General features: G+C 44.0%; 1 protein-coding gene across 4 annotated transcripts in view; it reads right to left on the bottom strand.

Annotated features, from left to right (window-relative positions):
• Positions 1-441: 441 nt before the first annotated feature.
• LHX2 (LIM homeobox 2) overlaps positions 442-23643 on the bottom strand; it is a 53787-nt gene continuing 30585 nt past the window's right edge. For all 4 annotated transcript variants that reach the window (XM_077283543.1, XM_077283544.1, XM_077283545.1 and 1 more), the window contains exons 4-5: positions 7426-7631; positions 442-3440 (exon numbers count right to left, since the gene is read on the bottom strand). In XM_077283543.1, the coding sequence (XP_077139658.1) occupies positions 3153-3440; positions 7426-7631 (494 nt within the window). In that variant the 3' untranslated portion in view covers positions 442-3152. The remainder of the gene's footprint in view (positions 3441-7425; positions 7632-23643) is intronic.

The raw sequence follows: 23643 nt of genomic DNA, 5'->3' as shown, positions 1-23643 counted from the left end.
TAAATATTTACCAGCTGCAGTCATCTGCTATTCGTGACACTGCTCCAGCCCCATTCTGCCATCTTGTGAGCGCAGATCCAGACTGACCAGCAGTAAGATGCAACGGTCACAAGCTCTCAATATAAGTCACGAGAGCCTCGTTCTAGCTCTCATAGATGTACATGGAGAAATGACCTCCAGCAAACACTGGAGCGATCCAGCAGGTCACAACCAGCAGAAGACAACCGGAGGGGTGCTGAGGACAGAAGAAAACTGCAGTTGGTAAGTATATTACTAGGTGCAGAAAACTTGCAATAGAAATACCACTCTGGCAGTGAAATTTTTTTTTAAAACCACCAGTGTGGGGCTTTAAAAGATTTCTAACATATTATCATATACAATATTTCTCAAAATTCTGAGCTATATAATAAAGTGTGTACCCAACAAATTTGAAGACCACTTGATTTCCAGCATTTCTTTATAAGTTACAAGTTCTGTAAAATTATATAAAATGAAAATGGGTGAAATAATAGTAAATCCACTTCCTTGCAACAATGAATTATGTCACGGACAAAATTTATTCTTCATATCAAGAACACTAACGTTTCTGTATTAAACAAGAACAAAAAAGGCATACGTTCATTCTATCTTAAAAATTACGCATTGCTGAGGTAAAGTTATCCATCCAAAAGATGCAACAACATCTCAGAATTGTTCTGACCTTATCCAACATTACAAATAAGGGGAGAATTTTCACAATATTCTAAAGCAGCTGTACCGTAGACTTGGCTCACGCCGTTGTTGGTCTACAGCCTCCACCATTTTTTTTTATTGAACCAGTTGCCAATCAGGTGGTAAACAATTTTAATGGAGACGATAGATCAACATCTGAAAGTAAGCCAAAATCAGAGTACCTCTGTGCTAAAAAATGGAATGGGCCCAAAACAAAATAAATGAAGCAGCTTTTGTTTATTAATATATTTTTTCCTGCTTTATACATTTTTTTTTTAGAGACCAAACATAACTTTACAAAAAAAATTACACACAGGTCATCAATTTTATACAAGGTTGGTTTGAATTGGCTTTCTCAATATTATTAATGAACACTAACTAGGAGTTTAGTCATAAAGGGCATCATTTCTAAATACTTCTGGAGACTCTCAGAGTCGGAGTTGGCCTGTAACATATTCCAAAGTGTTTCAGGCAGTTGTGGCACTGAACGGGATATGTTTTAAGTTGAGGAGTGATATTATGTGCCTATTTTTTATTTAATTTCCACATCTGCATTCCAGGAAATTTAGTGGGGTGGTTGTACACAGTTACTATTTGATTTGTTTGAAGTCAGAAAATTTACAGGTCATGTATTCTTAAAAGTGCTGTAAAATGACCAAGAGCAATTTTCTGCATGACGACACTTAGCTGAGCGTGTCAGACAGGTTTACTCTAAAATACAGCTATTGCGTTCTGGCTTAGCCCATAATGTTACTCAATGAGAGTTGTAGATAATATAATGTTCTTCAAATCAAAATGTGGATTTCTAGTCAAGGCCTCATGAAGGAATCCCTGAAAAAAATTGTCAAAGGGGTCTTTCGGGATTAGAATGACATAGCTGCTTTTCTTTTTTTAACAAAAACACCTCCAACTCTGTATACAGATTGTGAGCTGTATCATGCTTGTTTCCATTGAAATGAATTATGTTCCACAATCAATCTGTGGATAGTAGTTGCACTATTTTTGGGGAGGGAAAAGGCATCCCAGTTTTTCTAAATATTAGGCAACCTTTTTAGTTGGAGATAAGCAATTCGAATTGCCCTCATCCTGTGACCTGTCTTTCATGGCAGCTGGTCTTCATTTTTTTGCTTGATATCCTTGGCCATTGCAACCTGGATGCCTGTGGCACTTAATTGGACCAGGACCTGGCACTGCATGAAGCCTAGTAAGCGCACCAGCACTTACTAGGTTATGCTACCTAATGACTTTTGGTGCTGGACCTACTAAGATCCAGAGGCACCCAAGATGCCAAACCAACGATGCCAGGTGCAGACAAGAAGACCATGCCACAGAGGACCAGACATGTTGCCAGACAAGGGCAGTGCAAATGAAATGTTCAACTCTAGTTGTAAGGGAGACTTTAGTGGATCCTCGAGTAGTCGGTTTTATGGTGTCATGTCCAACACAGTCCTAACTCATGAGTAGATTTCTATTCTGAAATGTATGTAAACAACTAATACTGTATAGCTTGACAGCTCATTTGGAGATCACTGGTAGCCTGCACAATAAATGCAGAAAATAACTTTTTTTAATCCAATTAGAAAAAAAAGTTTTCACAGTGAACATTGTCGCTAATCTTAAAAGCAAAATAAGTGAACTTCCAATAATAATGGGCAGACTCATGTCCATTGGTATTTTAGTTTTGTTATTTGCTAATTTGTTCTCTTTTATCAATGTTGATCATGTTTAATACACCTCTTCATCTAGCCGATTATCTTCTGTCATATACTCTGCATGTTATATAAGCTTATGTACTGGACTGGAAACAGGCGGGGTCAAACCAATGACTTGAACATCATAAAAATACCTTCTAAGATGTTCTAGGAAACATTTCAAACCTCAAAAAATTCAAAAAGCTCTATGAAAAACCTCCTTTCCCCTTAACTAATGTTGTCCCCCAAAATCCCATCTGGGTGTAGGTACCAGTGCAAACTTTGCAAGTCATTGACAGAAACCACCACATTATCTATAAACGCTGAAATTTTACACTACTCACTCAGAGCAAAGTTCTGTCCAAAAATGTCTAAAACAAAGTAACTTTTTTTTAGGACTAATTGAAAAGTAACAAACTTTTAACAATTTTGTTCTGGTCATAAATATACAGAGAGAAAATGTATGTTGATAAGACAGTATATAAGGCACATAACAGTCTTTGAGAATACAGAAGATTCAGCCAACTTAAATTAATGGTTCTTTCCCTTGTTTAGTCCACAAAACTGTATAGAGACACAAATGTTGTGTTGCAGATACATCTTCCAAGCAATCCTTCAGTTTATCAAAACACCAGTACAATGAATTCTTCTCCACCAAAAATGTAAATTATTCATTGAACAAAGTCTCTAATAAAATACACTTGGAAATCGACTAAAAATATTTTTTTTCTTTAAAGAAACAAAGAGTCATCAGAAGAGATTTGTGAGTGTTGTCTGTGGAGGGCTTCGAGATTCATGTATGTCCAAGCTGCCAGGCACCGAAGTCAGTACGGAGGTCACAGTTGGCATGGTGGGGTTAGTTAAGTCTGTTAATGTGGTTGGGGTAGTAGAGGGACTCATTGAGGCATTAGAAATTTCAGAGGCTGGTCCTGATGGAGTCCCGGCTTGAAGAGTAGAATCTGATGTTTTGTCCACACCGTTATTTTCTTGCCGCAAAAGGTTCCTTCTGAATTTGGCTCTTGCATTTTGAAACCATACCTAGAAAAAAAAAACATTAATATATGTAGGTGTTGGCTAAGAATCATTATTTTAATAAACCAAATAGCCACTAAAGAGGAGCGAATACATTTTTAGGACTTTTGTTCAGCAGCAAGGAAAGCATCTAATGGTCACTACCTGGGGGTTCTGTGACCCCAGTGGCGTACATGAGTACAATTGAAGATCTGACTACAGGGTAGCGTCTAGATTGGAGTTGATTTCTTGAGGGGGAGGAGTGATTCCTCGGAATCATGATGTCACCAGAAGGGGCAGGTCCTCCTTCATGGCAATGGAGAGCAGTAAGCAGGAAGCTGCGTTTTTGAGGCTGCTGGTGGAGAAGAGAAGCGGGAAATGAGGAGCCGTGTGAGGAGAGGAGCTGCACCATGGACCCTTGAACAAGGGAATGAGGATGTAGGACTCGGTGTGAGGCTCTCAGGATGTAATTGGGAAAGGAGGTGATGTTACTTGAGTGGGGCTGCATAGAAAAGATGATGATGATGAGACGCTGTGTGGAGAATAGGGGGATGATGAGATGCTGTGTGGGGAATAGGGGGATGATGAAAAGCTGTGTGGGGAATAGGGGGATGATGAGATGCTGTGTGGGGAATAGGGGATGATGAGACGCTGTTTGGGGAATAGGGGGATGATGAGATGCTGTGTGGGGAATAGTGGGATGATGAGACGCTGTGTGGGGAATAGGGGGATGATGAGATGCTGTGTGGGGAATGGGGGGATGATGAGGAGCTGTGTGGGGAATGGGGAGATGATGAGGAGCTGTGTGGGGAATAGGGGGATGATGAGACGCTGTGTGGGGAATAGGGGGATGATGAGACACTGTGTGGGGAATGGGGAGATGATGAGGAGCTGTGTGGGGAATGGGGGGATGATGAGAGGCTGTGTGGGGAATGGGGGATGATAAGGAGCTGTGTGGGGAATAGGGGGATGATGAGGAGCTGTGCGGGGAATGGGGAGATGATGAGATGCTGTGTGGGGAATAGGGGGATGATGAGATGCTGTGTGGGGAATAGGGGGATGATGAGGAGCTGTGTGGGGAATAGGGGGATGATGAGGAGCTGTGTGGGGAATAAGGGGATGATGAGATGCTGTGTGGGGAATAGGGGGATGATGGGGAGCTATTTGGGGAATGGGGAGATGATGAGACGCTGTGTGGGGAATGAGGGGAATGATGAGACACTGTGTGGGGAATGGGGGATGATCAGGAGCTGTGTGGGGAATAGGGGGATGATGAGGAGCTGTGTGGGGAATAGGGGGATGATGAGATGCTGTGTGGGGAATGAGGGGAATGATGAGACGCTGTGTGGGGAATAGGGGGATGATGAGGAGCTGTGTGGGAAATGGGGAGATTTATTGTGTGGGGAGAATTGGAGTGGGGATGGGGGATTTAATGTTTGTGGGGAGATTTGGAGAGGAGATGGGGATTTAATGTGTGGGGGAGATTTGAGGACACAAAATGAAGAGCAAAGGCTGAGATGGGGGCATATATGAGGAATCAGTACGGGGGAATGAGGGCATGTATGAGGAAACATGTATGAGGGTGATGGGATGTGTGCAGACACAGTATGGGGAGTCAGGTGAGCAGGTAGTATAGAAAGTGAGGGGGTAAATATATGAGGATACAGTATGGTGAACAGGAGGGATGTGAGAGGAGACAGTATGAGGAGGGAGAGGAATAATGTGAGGAGACACTATGGGGGAGAAAAGTGAGTGGGAACAGAATAGAAACTGAGTAGTGGGGGCGTAGCATGGGGGGACAGTGTAAGGGCACAGCCAGGAGGGGACAGTATACCAGGAAGGGGGAGTGTGATGAGAGAGTACAATATAAAATACTGGGCCCTATAGGTAGGACACAGTGTGAGAGGACAGTGTGAAGAGGGGGGTGGTATGGAAAGGAGAGGTCAGTGTGAAGACCATGTACCATAAGAGGGACAGTGTGGGGGTCATATTTTGTGCACACAATAATAGTGAGGGGCAATTTTTTATTCAGGAGCATTATAATGACACTTGTATCTTTAAGGGCATCATGTGGAGATTTTCTGCAAAAGAGCGGAGAAGATGGAAGGCTGCAGAGACGGCTGTGGATGAGAAAACTCATCATGGGGTCTGGACAAGATGAAGAAGAGAAGGAGAACGGCTCCAGAGGCAACGTCATCTATAAGATACGTGGATGTAAATGTTTTTTGTGATACTAACTAATTCTCATGTTTTTATTTATGTTAGGAGCATTAAAGGGAATGTCCAAGTTTGTGATGAGTCTGCAGTCATTCTTCGTGACTGCAGACTTCTGAGTTCTCACAGTGCACACTGCACGCTGTCAGGATTCTCTCATGCTGGCAATTTACATACATGCGGTCACGTGCTGACTAGACATGTGTGGCCTCACTCAATGAAAATGAACTGAGTGAGGCTGGGCACGTCTAGTCGGAATGTGGTCAGAAGTATACAAATCACATGCTTGTGCTGACATGACTGTCCTCCGGCAAGGGAGAATCATAAAAGTGTGCAGTGCATTAGCTGTGAGAATTCAGAAGCCTGTGATGTCAGGATTTAGCTCTGCAGGTTCCAGTAGTCACCACATGGACACTTCACTCATATGCGACTTTCATACTTTTGGTCCTGTTACAACGAGCTTCTCTTCTGCTTGACTAAGTATGCAAATCGTATATGACCTGGGGGGTGCGCCAAACTGAACTCTTGCCCCGGGTGTCAGAAACCCTAGATACACTTCTGCGTGACCCATCTCCTATCTGCCAGCATCTACAGCTCATCTTTTGATTGGCTGGCCTGGCGCGGTCATGTGTTCGTCACGCCGCAACAATAATTACTCCAAGCCAGCTAATCAAAAGAAAAGCCGGAGATGCCGGCAAGTAGGAGGCGGTTTACAGTGCTCCTGTCCAACAGCCATGGAATACTGACCTGGCCACTGGACCGGGATCCTGCAAATCGGTTCACTCATTTCTAAGAGACACCCTTCTTAAAGGCTGTTAGACTGCTTTTGGCCTTCAGAATCACAGCAATTATTTTTTTTATCCTCCTGTGACCCGTTTTGTTGATCAGTTGTTTGCCCAACAAGATCCTTAGTTTTTCCTTGGTCACAATACTCTTATGATCATATCGTCAGAGTTGCATGAGAAAACATCCAAGGTCATCGTGCTTGAAAGACTAGCCTCCACTAGTCTTGCACCGATGACCATGCCTCATTTGAAGTTCCTTAGAATGCTCGATTTTCTCATTCTTATGTGGATTCATACTGGGACGAACCCAGACTCTGCTCACCTGTCTAATTTACTACAGGGAAGCTCTAATCAGAAAACGGCAAGTGTCTCTAAAAAAGTGGCCATTCAATGTTAATTGTGTTGGACAACTGGGATGACCAGAGAAGTAAATGCAATAAGAATATTGTAGATCAATAGACCACATTGTACAGTAAAAACACTCATTCATTCATACGATATAATAACTATATACAGAGAGAGGGAGATAAATGTAGAACTTACAAAATGGGGGCAGCACTCCAAAGTCAGATGGTGAGAAAACAGATTTTGATCAGCCCATTTTGGATCAAAACAGCACAGACTTTCTCAAGTCTTGCTTTCTTGAGCCGAAACATTGCATGGGTTGATTCAAATCCATTTTCCTACCATCTGACATTGGAGTGCTGCCTCCATTTTTCAGATTAGTATGTATATATACCTTTAGTGAGTAGCAATTTTTTTTTTGCTTGTGTGTAGTTTTTACTTTCGTTAGGATATTTAACTCCAATATACAAAAGGTGGTCTAAAATTTTAATTTAACATTTATCACATATATATATATATGTGTATATATATATATATATTAACTGGTGATAAATGTTAAATTTATTACCATATTATATATACCGGTACATATATTTTATTTTTGCTGGCTGTACTATTTCTATATGAGAATTACATATCATGGCATTTTGTACATATTCTATATATACCTGTAAAACTCTTTTGGTTAAGCCTGTCTTCTGTGCTAGTTGCTTTAAGTCCTTGGCATCTGGATTGTGGTTAATAGCAAAGTAAGATTTCATTGTCCGCAGCTGATGGTGTTTGAAAGAGGTCCTCATGCGTTTGGTTTTCTGGTTGGGGGTGTACTGTTGGTCTCTGTCCATGTGGTCTCCATCATTTTCATTGCAGCTTAGAGCTAGCAAGAAATAAGAGAGGGGATGTTATTAACTGTAGTAGCAAAACAATACTGTAGTTCTCTTACAATTCATTGTACCACTAATGTGAAGTGGAAAGAAGGAAAATCTTGGAAAGTTTTGGTTGGGTAATTATCTGCATACGCTTCAGTTCATCCACCTGTGACACATGAGGAATAAATATCATGTGACCATAGTAATCAAACTAACTACGCAGGACACGTCCAGGGAGTAGGAAACCACAGCAGTGGAAAGTCATGAACAATACATCTTGGACTTTTGCTTTAAAACACCTTTGTGGATAATGAAATTCATATATACATAATGACATTTCAATAGTCTTCAGTAGGGTTGAGCGAAACGGGTCGATCATTTTCAAAAGTCGCCGACTTTTGGCTAAGTCGGCGTCTCATGAAACCCGATCCGACCCCTGTGCTTGTCGGCCATGCGGTACGCGACTTTCGCGCCAAAGTCGCGTTTCAATGACGCGAAAAGCGCCATTTCTCAGCCAATGAAGGTGAACGCAGAGTGTGGGCAGCGTGATGACATAGATCCTGGTCCCCACCATCTTAGAGAAGGGCATTGCAGTGATTGGCTTGCTGTCTGCGGCGTCACAGGGGCTATAAAGGGGCGTTCCCGCCGACCGCCATCTTACTGCTGCTGATCTGAGCTTAGGGAGAGGTTGCTGCCGCTTCGTCAGAAGCAGGGAGAGCGTTAGGCAGGGTCCACTAACCACCAAACCGCTTGTGCTGCAGCGATTTCCACTGTCCAACACCACCTTCGGTGTGCAGGGACTGTGGAAGCTATTTTTTTTTTTTTTTCCCCTCAGCGCTGTAGCTCATTGGGCTGCCCTAGAAGGCTCCGTGATAGCTGTATTGCTGTGTGTACGCCACTGTGGAAACCAACTGCTTTTTTCAAAGCACATATCCTCTTGTTCCTTCCTTTCTGCACAGCTATCTTTTTTGTTTGTCCACACTTTTTATTTAATTTGTGCATCAGTCCACTCCTATTGCTGCCTGCCATACCTGGCTTACATTACTGCAGGGAGATAGTAATTGTAGGACAGTTTTTTTTTTTTTTTTTTTTTTTTTTTGTGGGAGATTAAGATTGGCATTTCTGCTACAGTGCCATCCCTGTGTGTGCCATCTCTCACTGAGTGGGCCATAGAAAGCCTATTTATTTTTTCCGTGATTTGTGTTCTAAAATCTACCTCAACACAAAAACACTACATCAATCAGTGGGAGAAAAATATTGGCCTCAGTCAGGGCTTGTGTGCCACTGCTGTGTGTGCTATCTCTCATTCAGTGGGCTATAGCAAGCCTATTTTTTTTTTTTTTTTTTAATATTATTTGGTTTCTAAAGTCTCCCTGAAAAAAAAAAAAAACCTAAAAAAACAGTGGGAGAGTAATATTGCCCTTTCAGCTTGTGTGCCAGTCTTGACTCCTGGGTGTGCCACCTCTCTCCCTCTCATTCAGTGGGCCATAGAAAGCCTATTTATTTTTTTTAAAAAATATTATTGGGTTTCTAAAGTCTCCCTGAAAAAACAAAAAATACATAAAAAAACAGTGGGAGAGTAATATTGCCCTTTCAGCTTGTGTGCCAGTCTTGACTCCTGGGTGTGCCACCTCTCTCCCTTTCATTCAGTGGGCCATAGAAAGCCTATTTATTTTTTCCGTGATTTGTGTTCTAAATTCTACCTCAACACAAAAACACTACATCAATCAGTGGGAGAAAAATATTGGCCTCAGTCAGGGCTTGTGTGCCACTGCTGTGTGTGCTATCTCTCATTCAGTGGGCTATAGCAAGCCTATTTTTTTTTTTTTTTTTTTTTTTTTAATATTATTTGGTTTCTAAAGTCTCCCTGAAAAAAAAAAAAAAACCTAAAAAAACAGTGGGAGAGTAATATTGCCCTTTCAGCTTGTGTGCCAGTCTTGACTCCTGGGTGTGCCACCTCTCTCCCTCTCATTCAGTGGGCCATAGAAAGCCTATTTATTTTTTTTTTTTAATATTATTTGGTTTCTAATTCTCCCTGAAAAAAAAAAAAAAACCTAAAAAAACAGTGGGAGAATAATATTGCCCTTTCAGCTTGTGTGCCAGTCTTGACTCCTGGGTGTGCCACCTCTCTCCCTCTCATTCAGCGGGCCATAGAAAGCCTATTTATTTTTTTTTAAAAATATTATTGGGTTTCTAAAGTCTCCCTGAAAAAACAAAAAATACATAAAAAAACAGTGGGAGAGTAATATTGCCCTTTCAGCTTGTGTGCCAGTCTTGACTCCTGGGTGTGCCACCTCTCTCCCTTTCATTCAGTGGGCCATAGAAAGCCTATTTATTTTTTTTTTTAAATATTATTGGGTTTCTAAAGTCTCCCTGAAAAAAAAAAAAAAACCTAAAAAAACAGTGGGAGAGTAATATTGCCCTTTCAGCTTGTGTGCCAGTCTTGACTCCTGGGTGTGCCACCTCTCTCCCTCTCATTCAGTGGGCCATAGAAAGCCTATTTATTTTTTTTTTAAAATATTATTGGGTTTCTAAAGTCTCCCTGAAAAAAAAAAAAAAAACCTAAAAAAACAGTGGGAGAGTAATATTGCCCTTTCAGCTTGTGTGCCAGTCTTGACTCCTGGGTGTGCCACCTCTCTCCCTCTCATTCAGTGGGCCATAGAAAGCCTATTTATTTTTTTTTTTAAATATTATTGGGTTTCTAAAGTCTCCCTGAAAAAACAAAAAATACATAAAAAAACAGTGGGAGAGTAATATTGCCCTTTCAGCTTGTGTGCCAGTCTTGACTCCTGGGTGTGCCACCTCTCTCCCTTTCATTCAGTGGGCCATAGAAAGCCTATTTATTTTTTCCGTGATTTGTGTTCTAAATTCTACCTCAACACAAAAACACTACATCAATCAGTGGGAGAAAAATATTGGCCTCAGTCAGGGCTTGTGTGCCACTGCTGTGTGTGCTATCTCTCATTCAGTGGGCTATAGCAAGCCTATTTTTTTTTTTTTTTTTTTTTTATATTATTTGGTTTCTAAAGTCTCCCTGAAAAAAAAAAAAAAACCTAAAAAAACAGTGGGAGAGTAATATTGCCCTTTCAGCTTGTGTGCCAGTCTTGACTCCTGGGTGTGCCACCTCTCTCCCTCTCATTCAGTGGGCCATAGAAAGCCTATTTATTTTTTTTTTTAAATATTATTGGGTTTCTAAAGTCTCCCTGAAAAAACAAAAAATACATAAAAAAACAGTGGGAGAGTAATATTGCCCTTTCAGCTTGTGTGCCAGTCTTGACTCCTGGGTGTGCCACCTCTCTCCCTTTCATTCAGTGGGCCATAGAAAGCCTATTTATTTTTTTTTTAAAATATTATTGGGTTTCTAAAGTCTCCCTGAAAAAAAAAAAAAAACCTAAAAAAACAGTGGGAGAGTAATATTGCCCTTTCAGCTTGTGTGCCAGTCTTGACTCCTGGGTGTGCCACCTCTCTCCCTCTCATTCAGTGGGCCATAGAAAGCCTATTTATTTTTTTTTTAAAATATTATTGGGTTTCTAAAGTCTCCCTGAAAAAACAAAAAATACATAAAAAAACAGTGGGAGAGTAATATTGCCCTCTCAGCTTGTGTGCCAGTCTTGACTCCTGGGTGTGCCACCTCTCTCTCTCTAATTGTGGGCCATAGAAAGCCTTTTTTTTTTTTTTTTTTAATATTATTTGGTTTCTAAAGTCTCCCTGAGAAAAAAAAAAAAATAAATTAGGTGGGAGATTAATATTGACATTAGTGCTTGAGTGACAGTCCTGCGTGTGTGTCATCTCTGTGATTTTGTGCCACAGAAAACAGAGTGTGTAACATTGTGCCTGATTTTCCTTGTGGTCTCACCAACCTGTTAAGGGATATTGAAATCATACTGAAGTTATAGCTCACCGTGTAAGTTGTTTGACAGCAACAAATAAAGTTACTTTGGTTAAGATTTTAAAACAATGAGGAAGTCTGGTGCAAGAGGTCGTCGTGGGCGTTCATTGTCAGCTGGTAATGATGGTAGTGGTAGAGGAGCATCAGGTGGTCGTGGGGATAAAAATATTCCACCTAAGTCTGGAGCTGTGGAGCCAGTTTCGTCGTCAGGCTACACAAGGCCTCGAACGCTCTCTTTTCTGGGAGTAGGAAAACCGCTTTTAAAGGCGGAGCAGCAACAGCAAGTTTTGGCTTACATTGCAGACTCAGCCTCTAGCTCTTTTGCCTCCTCTTCCGAAACTGGTAAATGTAAAAGCAGCGCGTCGCTTGTGGATGTTCACGGTCAGGGACAAGTCGCTTCCTTGTCCTCCTCAGCAAAAACTACAACAAGAGAGAAGGATGCAGCAGGCGACACAACGGGTCACTCCATGGAGCTCTTTACACATACCGTCCCTGGCTTAGAAAGTGAAACATTTAACAGGCCATGCCCATTACAAGTATATTCTGACATGGAGTGCACTGATGCACAGCCACAGCCAGAGTACTATGCTGCTCCTTTGACTCAGACCACCACATTGCCCTCTCAGGGTACAGATCCACAATCAGACCCTGATGAGACTATGTTGCCCCGCCACGAACGCTATACCACCGACCGACACAGTGACACAGACGAAGTTGCACACGAGCTCGAAGAGGAGGTAATAGATGACCCAGTTATTGACCCCGATTGGCAGCCATTGGGGGAACAGGGTGCAGGCGGCAGTAGTTCAGAAGCGGAGGTGGAGGAGGGGCCGCAGCAGGCATCAACATCGCAACAGGTTACATCTGCCGGGCCCGTATCTGGCCCAAAACGCGTGTCAAAGCCAAAACCTGTTGGAGCACAGCGTTGCCATCCGGTTAAAGCTCAGTCTGCAATCCCTGAAAAGGGATCCGAGTCTAGGAAGAGTGCAGTCTGGCATTTTTTTAAACAACATCCAACTGATCAGCGCAAAGTCATCTGTCAAAAATGTTCAACTAGCTTAAGCAGAGGTCAGAATCTGAAAAGTCTAAATACTAGTTGCATGCATAGACACTTAACCACCATGCATTTTCAAGCCTGGACTAACTACCAAACGTCCCTCAAGGTTGTAGCACCCTCGGCCAATGAAGCTAGTCAGCAACGCAACATCCCTTCCGTCACTGTAAGGCCACCATTTTCCGCACCACAGGCAGTATCTGTGCAGGTTTCTTTGCCAGCCAAAAGCAGTCAGGGTCAGGGAATCACCAGTTTTGTAGGAGGAAATATTGCATCTAGGGCACCGGCGGAAACAATACCGTCTCCAACCGTCTCTCAGTCTGCCATGTACACCGGCACACCCGAAAGTTCCACGATCTCCAGCTCTCCAGTCCAGCTCACCCTACATGAGACTCTGGTTAGAAAAAGGAAGTACTTATCCTCGCATCCGCGTACACAGGGTTTTAACGCCCACGTAGCTAGACTAATCTCGTTAGAGATGATGCCCTACCGGTTAGTTGAAAGCGAAGCTTTCAAAGCCCTGATGGAGTACGCTGAACCACGATACGAGCTACCCAGTCGACACTTTTTTTCCAGAAAAGCCATCCCAGCCCTGCACCAGCATGTTAAACAGCGCATCGTCCATGCACTCAGGCAATCTGTGAGTACAAAGGTGCACCTGACTACAGATGCATGGACCAGTAGGCATGGCCAGGGACGTTATGTGTCCATCACGGCACACTGGGTGAATGTGGTGGATGCAGGGTCCACAGGCGACATCAATTTAGGGACAGTTGTGCCTAGCCCACGGTCTAGGAAACAGTTGGCTGTAGGCGTTCGCACCCCCTCCTCCTCCTCCTCCTCGTCCTCCTGCAGAAGCTACAGCTCTTCCACAGAACGCAGTCTGCCAACCACTCCATCGGCAGATGACACTGTTGCACACCAGTTGTCCCATTATGGGCCAGCTACTGCCAAGCGTCAGCAGGCTGTATTGGCTATGAAGTGCTTGGGCGACAATAGACACACCGCGGAAGTTCTGTCCGAGTTCTTGCAACAAGAAACGCAGTCGTGGCTGGGCACAGTAGATCTTGAGGCAGGCAAGGTAGTGAGTGATAACGGAAGGAATTTCATGGCTGCCATCTCCCTTTCCCAACTGAAACACATTCCTTGCCTGGCTCACACCTTAAACCTGGTGGTGCAGTGCTTATTGAAAACTTATCCTGGGTTCTCCGACCTGCTCCTCAAAGTGCGTGCACTTTGCTCACATATCCGACGTTCGCCTGTACACGCCAGCCGTATGCAGACCTATCAGCGGTCTTTGAACCTTCCCCAGCATCGCCTAATCATAGACGTTGCAACAAGGTGGAACTCAACACTGCACATGCTTCAGAGACTGTGCGAACAGAGGCGTGCTGTTATTTATTTGTGGGAGGATACACGGGCAGGCAGTAGGATGGCAGACATGGAGTTGTCAGGTGTGCAGTGGTCTAAGATACAAGACATGTGTCAAGTCCTTCAGTGCTTTGAGGAATGCACACGGCTGGTTAGTGCAGACAACGCCGTAATAAGCATGAGCATCCCCCTAATGCGTCTGCTGATGCAAAGTTTGACGCACATAAAGGAGCAGGCGTCTGCACCAGAGGAAGAGGAAAGCCTTGATGACAGTCAGCCATTGTCTGGTCAGGGCAGTGTACAGGACGAGGTAGCGGGCGAAGAGGAGGTGGAGGACGAGGAGGATGATGGGGATGAGTATATTTTTAATGCCGAACCTTTCCCGGGGGCACAGGAATTTGGTTGCGTGTCACGGCCGGGTTCTGGTTTTTTGAGGGACACAAGTGACGTAGATTTGCCTGCAACTGCCCCTCAACCAATCACAACCGGAGATTTGACAACTGGAACTTTGGCCCACATGGCGGATTATGCCTTACGTATCCTAAAAAGGGACACACGCATTACGAAAATGATGAACGATGACGATTACTGGTTGGCCTGCCTCCTTGATCCACGCTATAAAGGCAAATTGCAAAATATTATGCCACATGAGAACTTGGAACTAATATTAGCAACCAAACAATCAACTCTTGTTGACCGTTTGCTTCAGGCATTCCCAGCACACAGCGCACGTGATCGTTCTCACACGAGCTCCAGGGGGCAGCAGACTAGGAGTGTTAGGGGTGCACACATCAGAAGTGGCGTTGGACAGAGGGGTTTTCTGACCAGGTTGTGGAGTGATTTTGCTATGACCGCAGACAGGACAGGTACTGCTGCATCAATTGAAAGTGACAGGAGACAACATTTGTCCAGTATGGTTACTAACTATTTTTCATCCCTTATCGATGTTCTCCCTCAACCGTCATTCCCATTTGATTACTGGGCCTCCAAATTAGACACCTGGCCAGAATTGGCAGAATATGCATTGCAGGAGCTTGCTTGCCCGGCAGCAAGTGTCCTATCAGAAAGAGTATTCAGTGCTGCAGGTTCAATATTAACCGAAAAAAGGACTCGTCTGGCTACCCAAAATGTTGACGATCTAACATTCATTAAAATGAACCACAACTGGATTTCGAAATCTTTTGCCCCACCTTGCCCGGCCGACACCTAGCTTTCCTATGAAAAGCTCTTGCCTGTGAATTACTTTTCTAATGTCTAATTTGCTGCAGCTGATTGTACAGCATACGACATGTTTACACCTCCCTAAATGGCAAAACTCCCCACACGGGGCCGTGGTATCGCGACTTGGCGCAAGCACCCGTGAGACTGCTGTTTGTCTGAAGAGGTGGGTGTGCTCGCTTTTGGTTGACGGCATTGCTACTGGGTCCCTCATAGTACAATGTAGTGTCTCTGGCGGTGGTGGTGCGCACCCAACGTCAGACACACCGTTGTAACATGAGGGGCCCTGGGGCGGTCCCGCCGGCCTCAAGAGAGTTCCCCCCTACCCCAGCTCAAAATGTGCTCTACCACGTGCAAAATTATGTCGCACAGCTCCACCAATCTTTAGTCTATTCGCTGACATCATTCAATGTCTGGCACTGACAATACAAATTTGTAGACATCTATGATGCAACTTAAAGTAGTCTGTGTCTGTGTCCTATATTGGCACCATTAAATAGTTACTGCCAAATTACTATGTCAGAAACTCAGTAGATGAGCCCACCCCTGTACCTAAGTATGCCACCTTTTTTTTTTGTTTTGGTTGTTTTGCGAGACATTAACATCTATTTATATTTTGGGAGTACTGGGACAGACACTCCTTGCACTACTCCTCCACTCACCACCAAGCTGCCTGTGTATCCATGTAACCGCTGTAAAACTGCCATGAGCCTATTGTTTGTTATTTTAGGCCTTTGATAGCCTGTCTGCGGCCCCTACTTGCAATACTCCTCCACTGACCACCAAGCTGCCTGCCCGTGTATCCATGTAACCGCTGTGAAACTGCCATGAGCCTATTGTTTGTTATTTTAGGCCTTTGATAGCCTGTCTGCGGTCCCTACTTTAAATACTCCTCCACTGACCAGACCACTGCTGCCCGTGTACCCCTGGAACCAATTATAAAGTGCCTACAGCCAGCCCATTTTTTTATGTTAGGCCTTTGAAGCCTGTCTGCGGTCCCTACTTGCAATACTCCTCCACTGACCACAATGCTGCCTGGAGTGCCTGCCTGTGTATCCATGTAACCGATGTAAAACTGCCATGACTGCCTACTGTTTGTTATTTTAGGCCTTTGATAGCCTGTCTGCAGCCCCTACTTGCAATACTCCTCCACTGACCACCAAGCTGCCTGCCCGTGTATCCATGTAACCGCTGTGAAACTGCCATGAGCCTATTGTTTGTTATGTTAGGCCTTTGATAGCCTGTCTGCGGTCCCTACTTTAAATACTCCTCCACTGACCAGACCACTGCTGCCCGTGTACCCCTGGAACCAATTATAAAGTGCCTACAGCCAGCCCATTTTCTTATGTTAGGCCTTTGAAGCCTGTCTGCGGTCCCTACTTTAAATACTCCTCCACTGACCACCAAGCTGCCTGCCCGTGTATCCATGTAACCGCTGTAAAACTGCCATGAGCCTATTGTTTGTTATTTTAGGCCTTTGATAGCCTGTCTGCGGCCCCTACTTGCAATACTCCTCCACTGACCACAATGCTGCCTGGAGTGCCTGCCTGTGTATCCATGTAACCGATGTAAAACTGCCATGACTGCCTACTGTTTGTTATTTTAGGCCTTTGATAGCCTGTCTGCAGCCCCTACTTGCAATACTCCTCCACTGACCACCAAGCTGCCTGCCCGTGTATCCATGTAACCGCTGTGAAACTGCCATGAGCCTATTGTTTGTTATGTTAGGCCTTTGATAGCCTGTCTGCGGTCCCTACTTTAAATACTCCTCCACTGACCAGACCACTGCTGCCCGTGTACCCCTGGAACCAATTATAAAGTGCCTACAGCCAGCCCATTTTCTTATGTTAGGCCTTTGAAGCCTGTCTGCGGTCCCTACTTTAAATACTCCTCCACTGACCACCAAGCTGCCTGCCCGTGTATCCATGTAACCGCTGTAAAACTGCCATGAGCCTATTGTTTGTTATTTTAGGCCTTTGATAGCCTGTCTGCGGCCCCTACTTGCAATACTCCTCCACTGACCACAATGCTGCCTGGAGTGCCTGCCTGTGTATCCATGTAACCGATGTAAAACTGCCATGACTGCCTACTGTTTGTTATTTTAGGCCTTTGATAGCCTGTCTGCAGCCCCTACTTGCAATACTCCTCCACTGACCACCAAGCTGCCTGCCCGTGTATCCATGTAACCGCTGTGAAACTGCCATGAGCCTATTGTTTGTTATGTTAGGCCTTTGATAGCCTGTCTGCGGTCCCTACTTTAAATACTCCTCCACTGACCAGACCACTGCTGCCCGTGTACCCCTGGAACCAATTATAAAGTGCCTACAGCCAGCCCATTTTCTTATGTTAGGCCTTTGAAGCCTGTCTGCGGTCCCTACTTTAAATACTCCTCCACTGACCACCAAGCTGCCTGCCCGTGTATCCATGTAACCGCTGTAAAACTGCCATGAGCCTATTGTTTGTTATTTTAGGCCTTTGATAGCCTGTCTGCGGCCCCTACTTGCAATACTCCTCCACTGACCACAATGCTGCCTGGAGTGCCTGCCTGTGTATCCATGTAACCGATGTAAAACTGCCATGACTGCCTACTGTTTGTTATTTTAGGCCTTTGATAGCCTGTCTGCAGCCCCTACTTGCAATACTCCTCCACTGACCACACCAATGCTGCCCGTGTACCCCTGGAACCTATTTAAAAGTTCATAGAGCCTAGTTATATATTTTATTTACTATTAATAAGGCCATGATGGACTACGCTGTACCACGCTACAAGCTAACCAGTCGACACTTCTTTTGCGAGAAAAGCCATCCCAACCCTCCACCAGCATGTAGAAGACCGCATTGTCCATGCACTCTGGCAATCTGTGAGTACAAAGGTGCACCTGACAACAGACGCATGGACCTGTAGGCATGGCCACGGAAGATTACGTGTCCATTACGGCGCAATGGGTTAATGTGGTGGATGCATGGTCCACAGGGGACAGCCTACTAAGTCTGTCTGCAGTCCCTAATTCAAATTGTCCTCCACTGTCTAAATCGGAACTTCCACCTTCTGGCTTTCGGCCTATAGTATCAGAAATTAAACTGCATTTGGCCTTCAACTTTGGTTAGGGCCTACTAACGGCTTCTGCCCCTCCCTGGTGTTGCCCTCAACTAAATAAAGCTGAGCTTCAACCTTCCGGCTCTCATTATGTGGTTTAAAAAAAAAAAATGGTGGTTAGGGCCTACTAACGGCTTCTGCCCCTCCCTGGTGTTGCCCTCAACTAAATAAAGCTGAGCTTCAACCTTCCGGCTCTCATTATGTGGTTTAAAAAAAAAAAATGGTGGTTAGGGCCTACTAACGGCTTCTGCCCCTCCCTGGTGTTGCCCTCAACTAAATAAAGCTGAGCTTCAACCTTCTGCTCCAAATTACCATTTTAAAAAATGCAATAGGCTTTTCAGGCCTACTAAAGGTGTCTGTCTGTGTGCCCCTCCCTGGTGTTGTCCTCAACTAAATAAAGCTGAGCTTCAACCTTCCGGCTCTCATTATGTGGTTTTAAAAAAAAAAATGGTGGTTAGGGCCTACTAACGGCTTCTGCCCCTCCCTGGTGTTGTCCTCAACTAAATAAAGCTGAGCTTCAACCTTCCGGCTCTCATTATGTGGTTTTAAAAAAAAAAATGGTGGTTAGGGCCTACTAACGGCTTCTGCCCCTCCCTGGTGTTGTCCTCAACTAAATAAAGCTGAGCTTCAACCTTCCGGCTCTCATTATGTGGTTTTAAAAAAAAAATGGTGGTTAGGGCCTACTAACGGCTTCTGCCCCTCCCTGGTGTTGCCCTCAACTAAATAAAGCTGAGCTTCAACCTTCTGCTCCAAATTACCATTTTGAAAAATGCAATAGGCTTTTCAGGCCTACAAAAGGTGTCTGTCTGTGTGCCCCTCCCTGGTGTTGTCCTCAACTAAATAAAGCTGAGCTTCAACCTTCCGGCTCTCATTATGTGGTTTTAAAAAAAAAAATGGTGGTTAGGGCCTACTAACGGCTTCTGCCCCTCCCTGGTGTTGTCCTCAACTAAATAAAGCTGAGCTTCAACCTTCCGGCTCTCATTATGTGGTTTTAAAAAAAAAAATGGTGGTTAGGGCCTACTAACGGCTTCTGCCCCTCCCTGGTGTTGTCCTCAACTAAATAAAGCTGAGCTTCAACCTTCCGGCTCTCATTATGTGGTTTTAAAAAAAAAATGGTGGTTAGGGCCTACTAACGGCTTCTGCCCCTCCCTGGTGTTGTCCTCAACTAAATAAAGCTGAGCTTCAACCTTCCGGCTCTCATTATGTGGTTTTAAAAAAAAAAATGGTGGTTAGGGCCTACTAACGGCTTCTGCCCCTCCCTGGTGTTGTCCTCAACTAAATAAAGCTGAGCTTCAACCTTCCGGCTCTCATTATGTGGTTTTAAAAAAAAAAATGGTGGTTAGGGCCTACTAACGGCTTCTGCCCCTCCCTGGTGTTGTCCTCAACTAAATAAAGCTGAGCTTCAACCTTCCGGCTCTCATTATGTGGTTTTAAAAAAAAAATGGTGGTTAGGGCCTACTAACGGCTTCTGCCCCTCCCTGGTGTTGTCCTCAACTAAATAAAGCTGAGCTTCAACCTTCCGGCTCTCATTATGTGGTTTTAAAAAAAAAAATGGTGGTTAGGGCCTACTAACGGCTTCTGCCCCTCCCTGGTGTTGTCCTCAACTAAATAAAGCTGAGCTTCAACCTTCCGGCTCTCATTATGTGGTTTTAAAAAAAAAATGGTGGTTAGGGCCTACTAACGGCTTCTGCCCCTCCCTGGTGTTGCCCTCAACTAAATAAAGCTGAGCTTCAACCTTCTGCTCCAAATTACCATTTTGAAAAATGCAATAGGCTTTTCAGGCCTACAAAAGGTGTCTGTCTGTGTGCCCCTCCCTGGTGTTGTCCTCAACTAAATAAAGCTGAGCTTCAACCTTCCGGCTCTCATTATGTGGTTTTAAAAAAAAAAATGGTGGTTAGGGCCTACTAACGGCTTCTGCCCCTCCCTGGTGTTGTCCTCAACTAAATAAAGCTGAGCTTCAACCTTCCGGCTCTCATTATGTGGTTTTAAAAAAAAAAATGGTGGTTAGGGCCTACTAACGGCTTCTGCCCCTCCCTGGTGTTGTCCTCAACTAAATAAAGCTGAGCTTCAACCTTCCGGCTCTCATTATGTGGTTTTAAAAAAAAAATGGTGGTTAGGGCCTACTAACGGCTTCTGCCCCTCCCTGGTGTTGCCCTCAACTAAATAAAGCTGAGCTTCAACCTTCTGCTCCAAATTACCATTTTGAAAAATGCAATAGGCTTTTCAGGCCTACAAAAGGTGTCTGTCTGTGTGCCCCTCCCTGGTGTTGTCCTCAACTAAATAAAGCTGAGCTTCAACCTTCCGGCTCTCATTATGTGGTTTTAAAAAAAAAAATGGTGGTTAGGGCCTACTAACGGCTTCTGCCCCTCCCTGGTGTTGTCCTCAACTAAATAAAGCTGAGCTTCAACCTTCCGGCTCTCATTATGTGGTTTTAAAAAAAAAAATGGTGGTTAGGGCCTACTAACGGCTTCTGCCCCTCCCTGGTGTTGTCCTCAACTAAATAAAGCTGAGCTTCAACCTTCCGGCTCTCATTATGTGGTTTTAAAAAAAAAAATGGTGGTTAGGGCCTACTAACGGCTTCTGCCCCTCCCTGGTGTTGTCCTCAACTAAATAAAGCTGAGCTTCAACCTTCCGGCTCTCATTATGTGGTTTTAAAAAAAAAATGGTGGTTAGGGCCTACTAACGGCTTCTGCCCCTCCCTGGTGTTGCCCTCAACTAAATAAAGCTGAGCTTCAACCTTCTGCTCCAAATTACCATTTTGAAAAATGCAATAGGCTTTTCAGGCCTACTAAAGGTGTCTGTCTGTGTGCCCCTCCCTGGTGTTGTCCTCAACTAAATAAAGCTGAGCTTCAACCTTCCGGCTCTCATTATGTGGTTTAAAAAAAAAAAATGGTGGTTAGGGCCTACTAACGGCTTCTGCCCCTCCCTGGTGTTGTCCTCAACTAAATAAAGCTGAGCTTCAACCTTCCGGCTCTCATTATGTGGTTTTAAAAAAAAAATGGTGGTTAGGGCCTACTAACGGCTTCTGCCCCTCCCTGGTGTTGCCCTCAACTAAATAAAGCTGAGCTTCAACCTTCTGCTCCAAATTACCATTTTGAAAAATGCAATAGGCTTTTCAGGCCTACTAAAGGTGTCTGTCTGTGTGCCCCTCCCTGGTGTTGTCCTCAACTAAATAAAGCTGAGCTTCAACCTTCCGGCTCTCATTATGTGGTTTAAAAAAAAAAAATGGTGGTTAGGGCCTACTAACGGCTTCTGCCCCTCCCTGGTGTTGCCCTCAAGTAAATAAAGCTGAGCTTCAACCTTCTGCTCCAAATTACCATTTTAAAAAATGCAATAGGCTTTTCCGGCCTACTAAAGGTGTCTGCCCCTCCCTGGTGTTGTCCTCAACTGAACAAAGCTGAGCTTCCACATTCTGGCTTTCGCCCTATACTATCAGATATTAAACTGCATTTGGCCTACTAGTGTGGTTAGGCCCTTGAAACAGTGTCTGCTGCTCTTGGGTTTGCTACTCCACTGAACAAAGCAATGCCGCCTGTTTAGTCCTGTTACCAATTTTGAACTGCATGTAGCCTACTTTATTCTTTGGCCCTATATCTGTTTCCTCCTCATCCTGCCCATTGCCCAGCCACTGCTAAATGAGTCTGCTGGTACATTGACCTAGACCACTACATTCCCCTTGTACTCTACACAGCCAGAATCTGTCCCTGCTGAAAGTAAGGTTCCCCTTCCCGCATGTTATACCACCTTACACAGGGACAAAGAGGAAGGTGCAGATGAAAGTGCAGGTTCCTTCATCAGGTGGGGGGGCATACTCGTTGGCGACGTCACTGGCACAGGGCCCCTCAGAGTACGCAAAAGTGTCGCTGCTGGTGGGAGGCGCCCCCGCCATGCAAACACACCGCCGTACTTTGAGGGGCCCTGTGCCAGTGGCAATGCGAACGAGTGGGCCCCCCCCCTGCTTGCTCAGGATCACAGCACTTGCAACTTTTAAATACTTACCTTTCCCTGCAACACCGCCGTGACGTAGTCCGCATTTCCTGGGCCCACGAAAAACTTGAGCCAGCCCTACTCCCCCCACAACTTTCACCCAATTCCCTATGCCCAACTATTATTATACAGTTAATTAAGATTGGCAAGCTTCAGAAACAAGAATGGATGTTTTTGGCATTAAAATGGGCACTGTAGGTGTTTTCCTGGCCTCCACTCACTGCCGACTATGCTTCCCCATTGACTTGCATTGGGTTTCGTGTTTCGGTCGATCCCCGACTTTTAGCGATAATCGGCCGACTGCACTCGACTCGACTCTGGACAAAATCGGGTTTCCCAAAACCCTACTCGATCTTAAAAAAATGAAAGTCGCTCAACCCTAGTCTTCAGATTACAATTCCCACCCAATTACCATATGCCTAACCTTGCAAAGATGCCAGGCAATGAAAGGCCAAAACTGGTTAAAATACAAAAAAAAGTAAACTACACAGAAAATACAGCCTGAGAAATGTTATCCCCAAATTCTGCCCTCTACCTCCTGTAGAGCAAGGACACTTTTGTTTGAGAACCTTCCTGCAACTATATTCTACAGTCATTTAATCTTTATTTTTAATGCCGGATCATTGTTTTGTTTTATAATTTTTTATGCTATTTCTATTGTTTTTTTCATAATTATCTTCAAAATATCTAAAATTAAGTATACTGGTTGGGTTGGACTGCGGAGGAGGAGGGCAGTGGGGGCATTACATATTGCGTTTACTTCAGGTTCTATTATTTCTAGTAATGTCCTATGTTGATGACCTTTTATTGATCGTGTTTCCAAAAATTAACTATAGGTCATAATGCTCTGTCCATGAAATATAAAATCATAACTGTCTTCTAACTTTTAGTTAATGAGGCATACCCAGAAGTCATTTGTGAGCTATAGATAAACATCGAATAAAACTACTGGAGCATCACCAAATATGCCAATGAGGGGTGCAAGACCTCCCAGACAACTATGCCGTTATCAGATGAATATAATATAAGAAAAGAAATCAGCACTCCAAAAATAAAGTGAAAGAGGGACTCTATTAGCCCATCAGGTGGGAGCGCTGCCAGCTTTTCTTTTATGATAGATAGATAGATAGATAGATAGATAGATAGATAGATAGATAGATAGATAGATAGATAGATAGATAGATAGATAGATAATAGATAGATAGATAGATAACAGATAATAGATAGATAGATTAATAGATAGATAGATTGATTGATTAATAGATAGATAATAGATAGATAGATAATAGATGATAGATAATAGATAGATAGACAATAGATAGATAATAGATAGATGATAGATAATAGATAGATAGATAATAGATATATAATAGATAGATAATAGATAAATAGATAGATAACAGA

Source organism: Ranitomeya variabilis, chromosome 2 (genome assembly GCF_051348905.1).
Source record: "Ranitomeya variabilis isolate aRanVar5 chromosome 2, aRanVar5.hap1, whole genome shotgun sequence".
Classification (NCBI taxonomy): Eukaryota; Metazoa; Chordata; class Amphibia; order Anura; family Dendrobatidae; genus Ranitomeya; species Ranitomeya variabilis.
The sequence above is the reverse complement of the archived record's forward strand: the minus strand, read 5'-3'. Positions and strand labels throughout refer to the sequence as shown.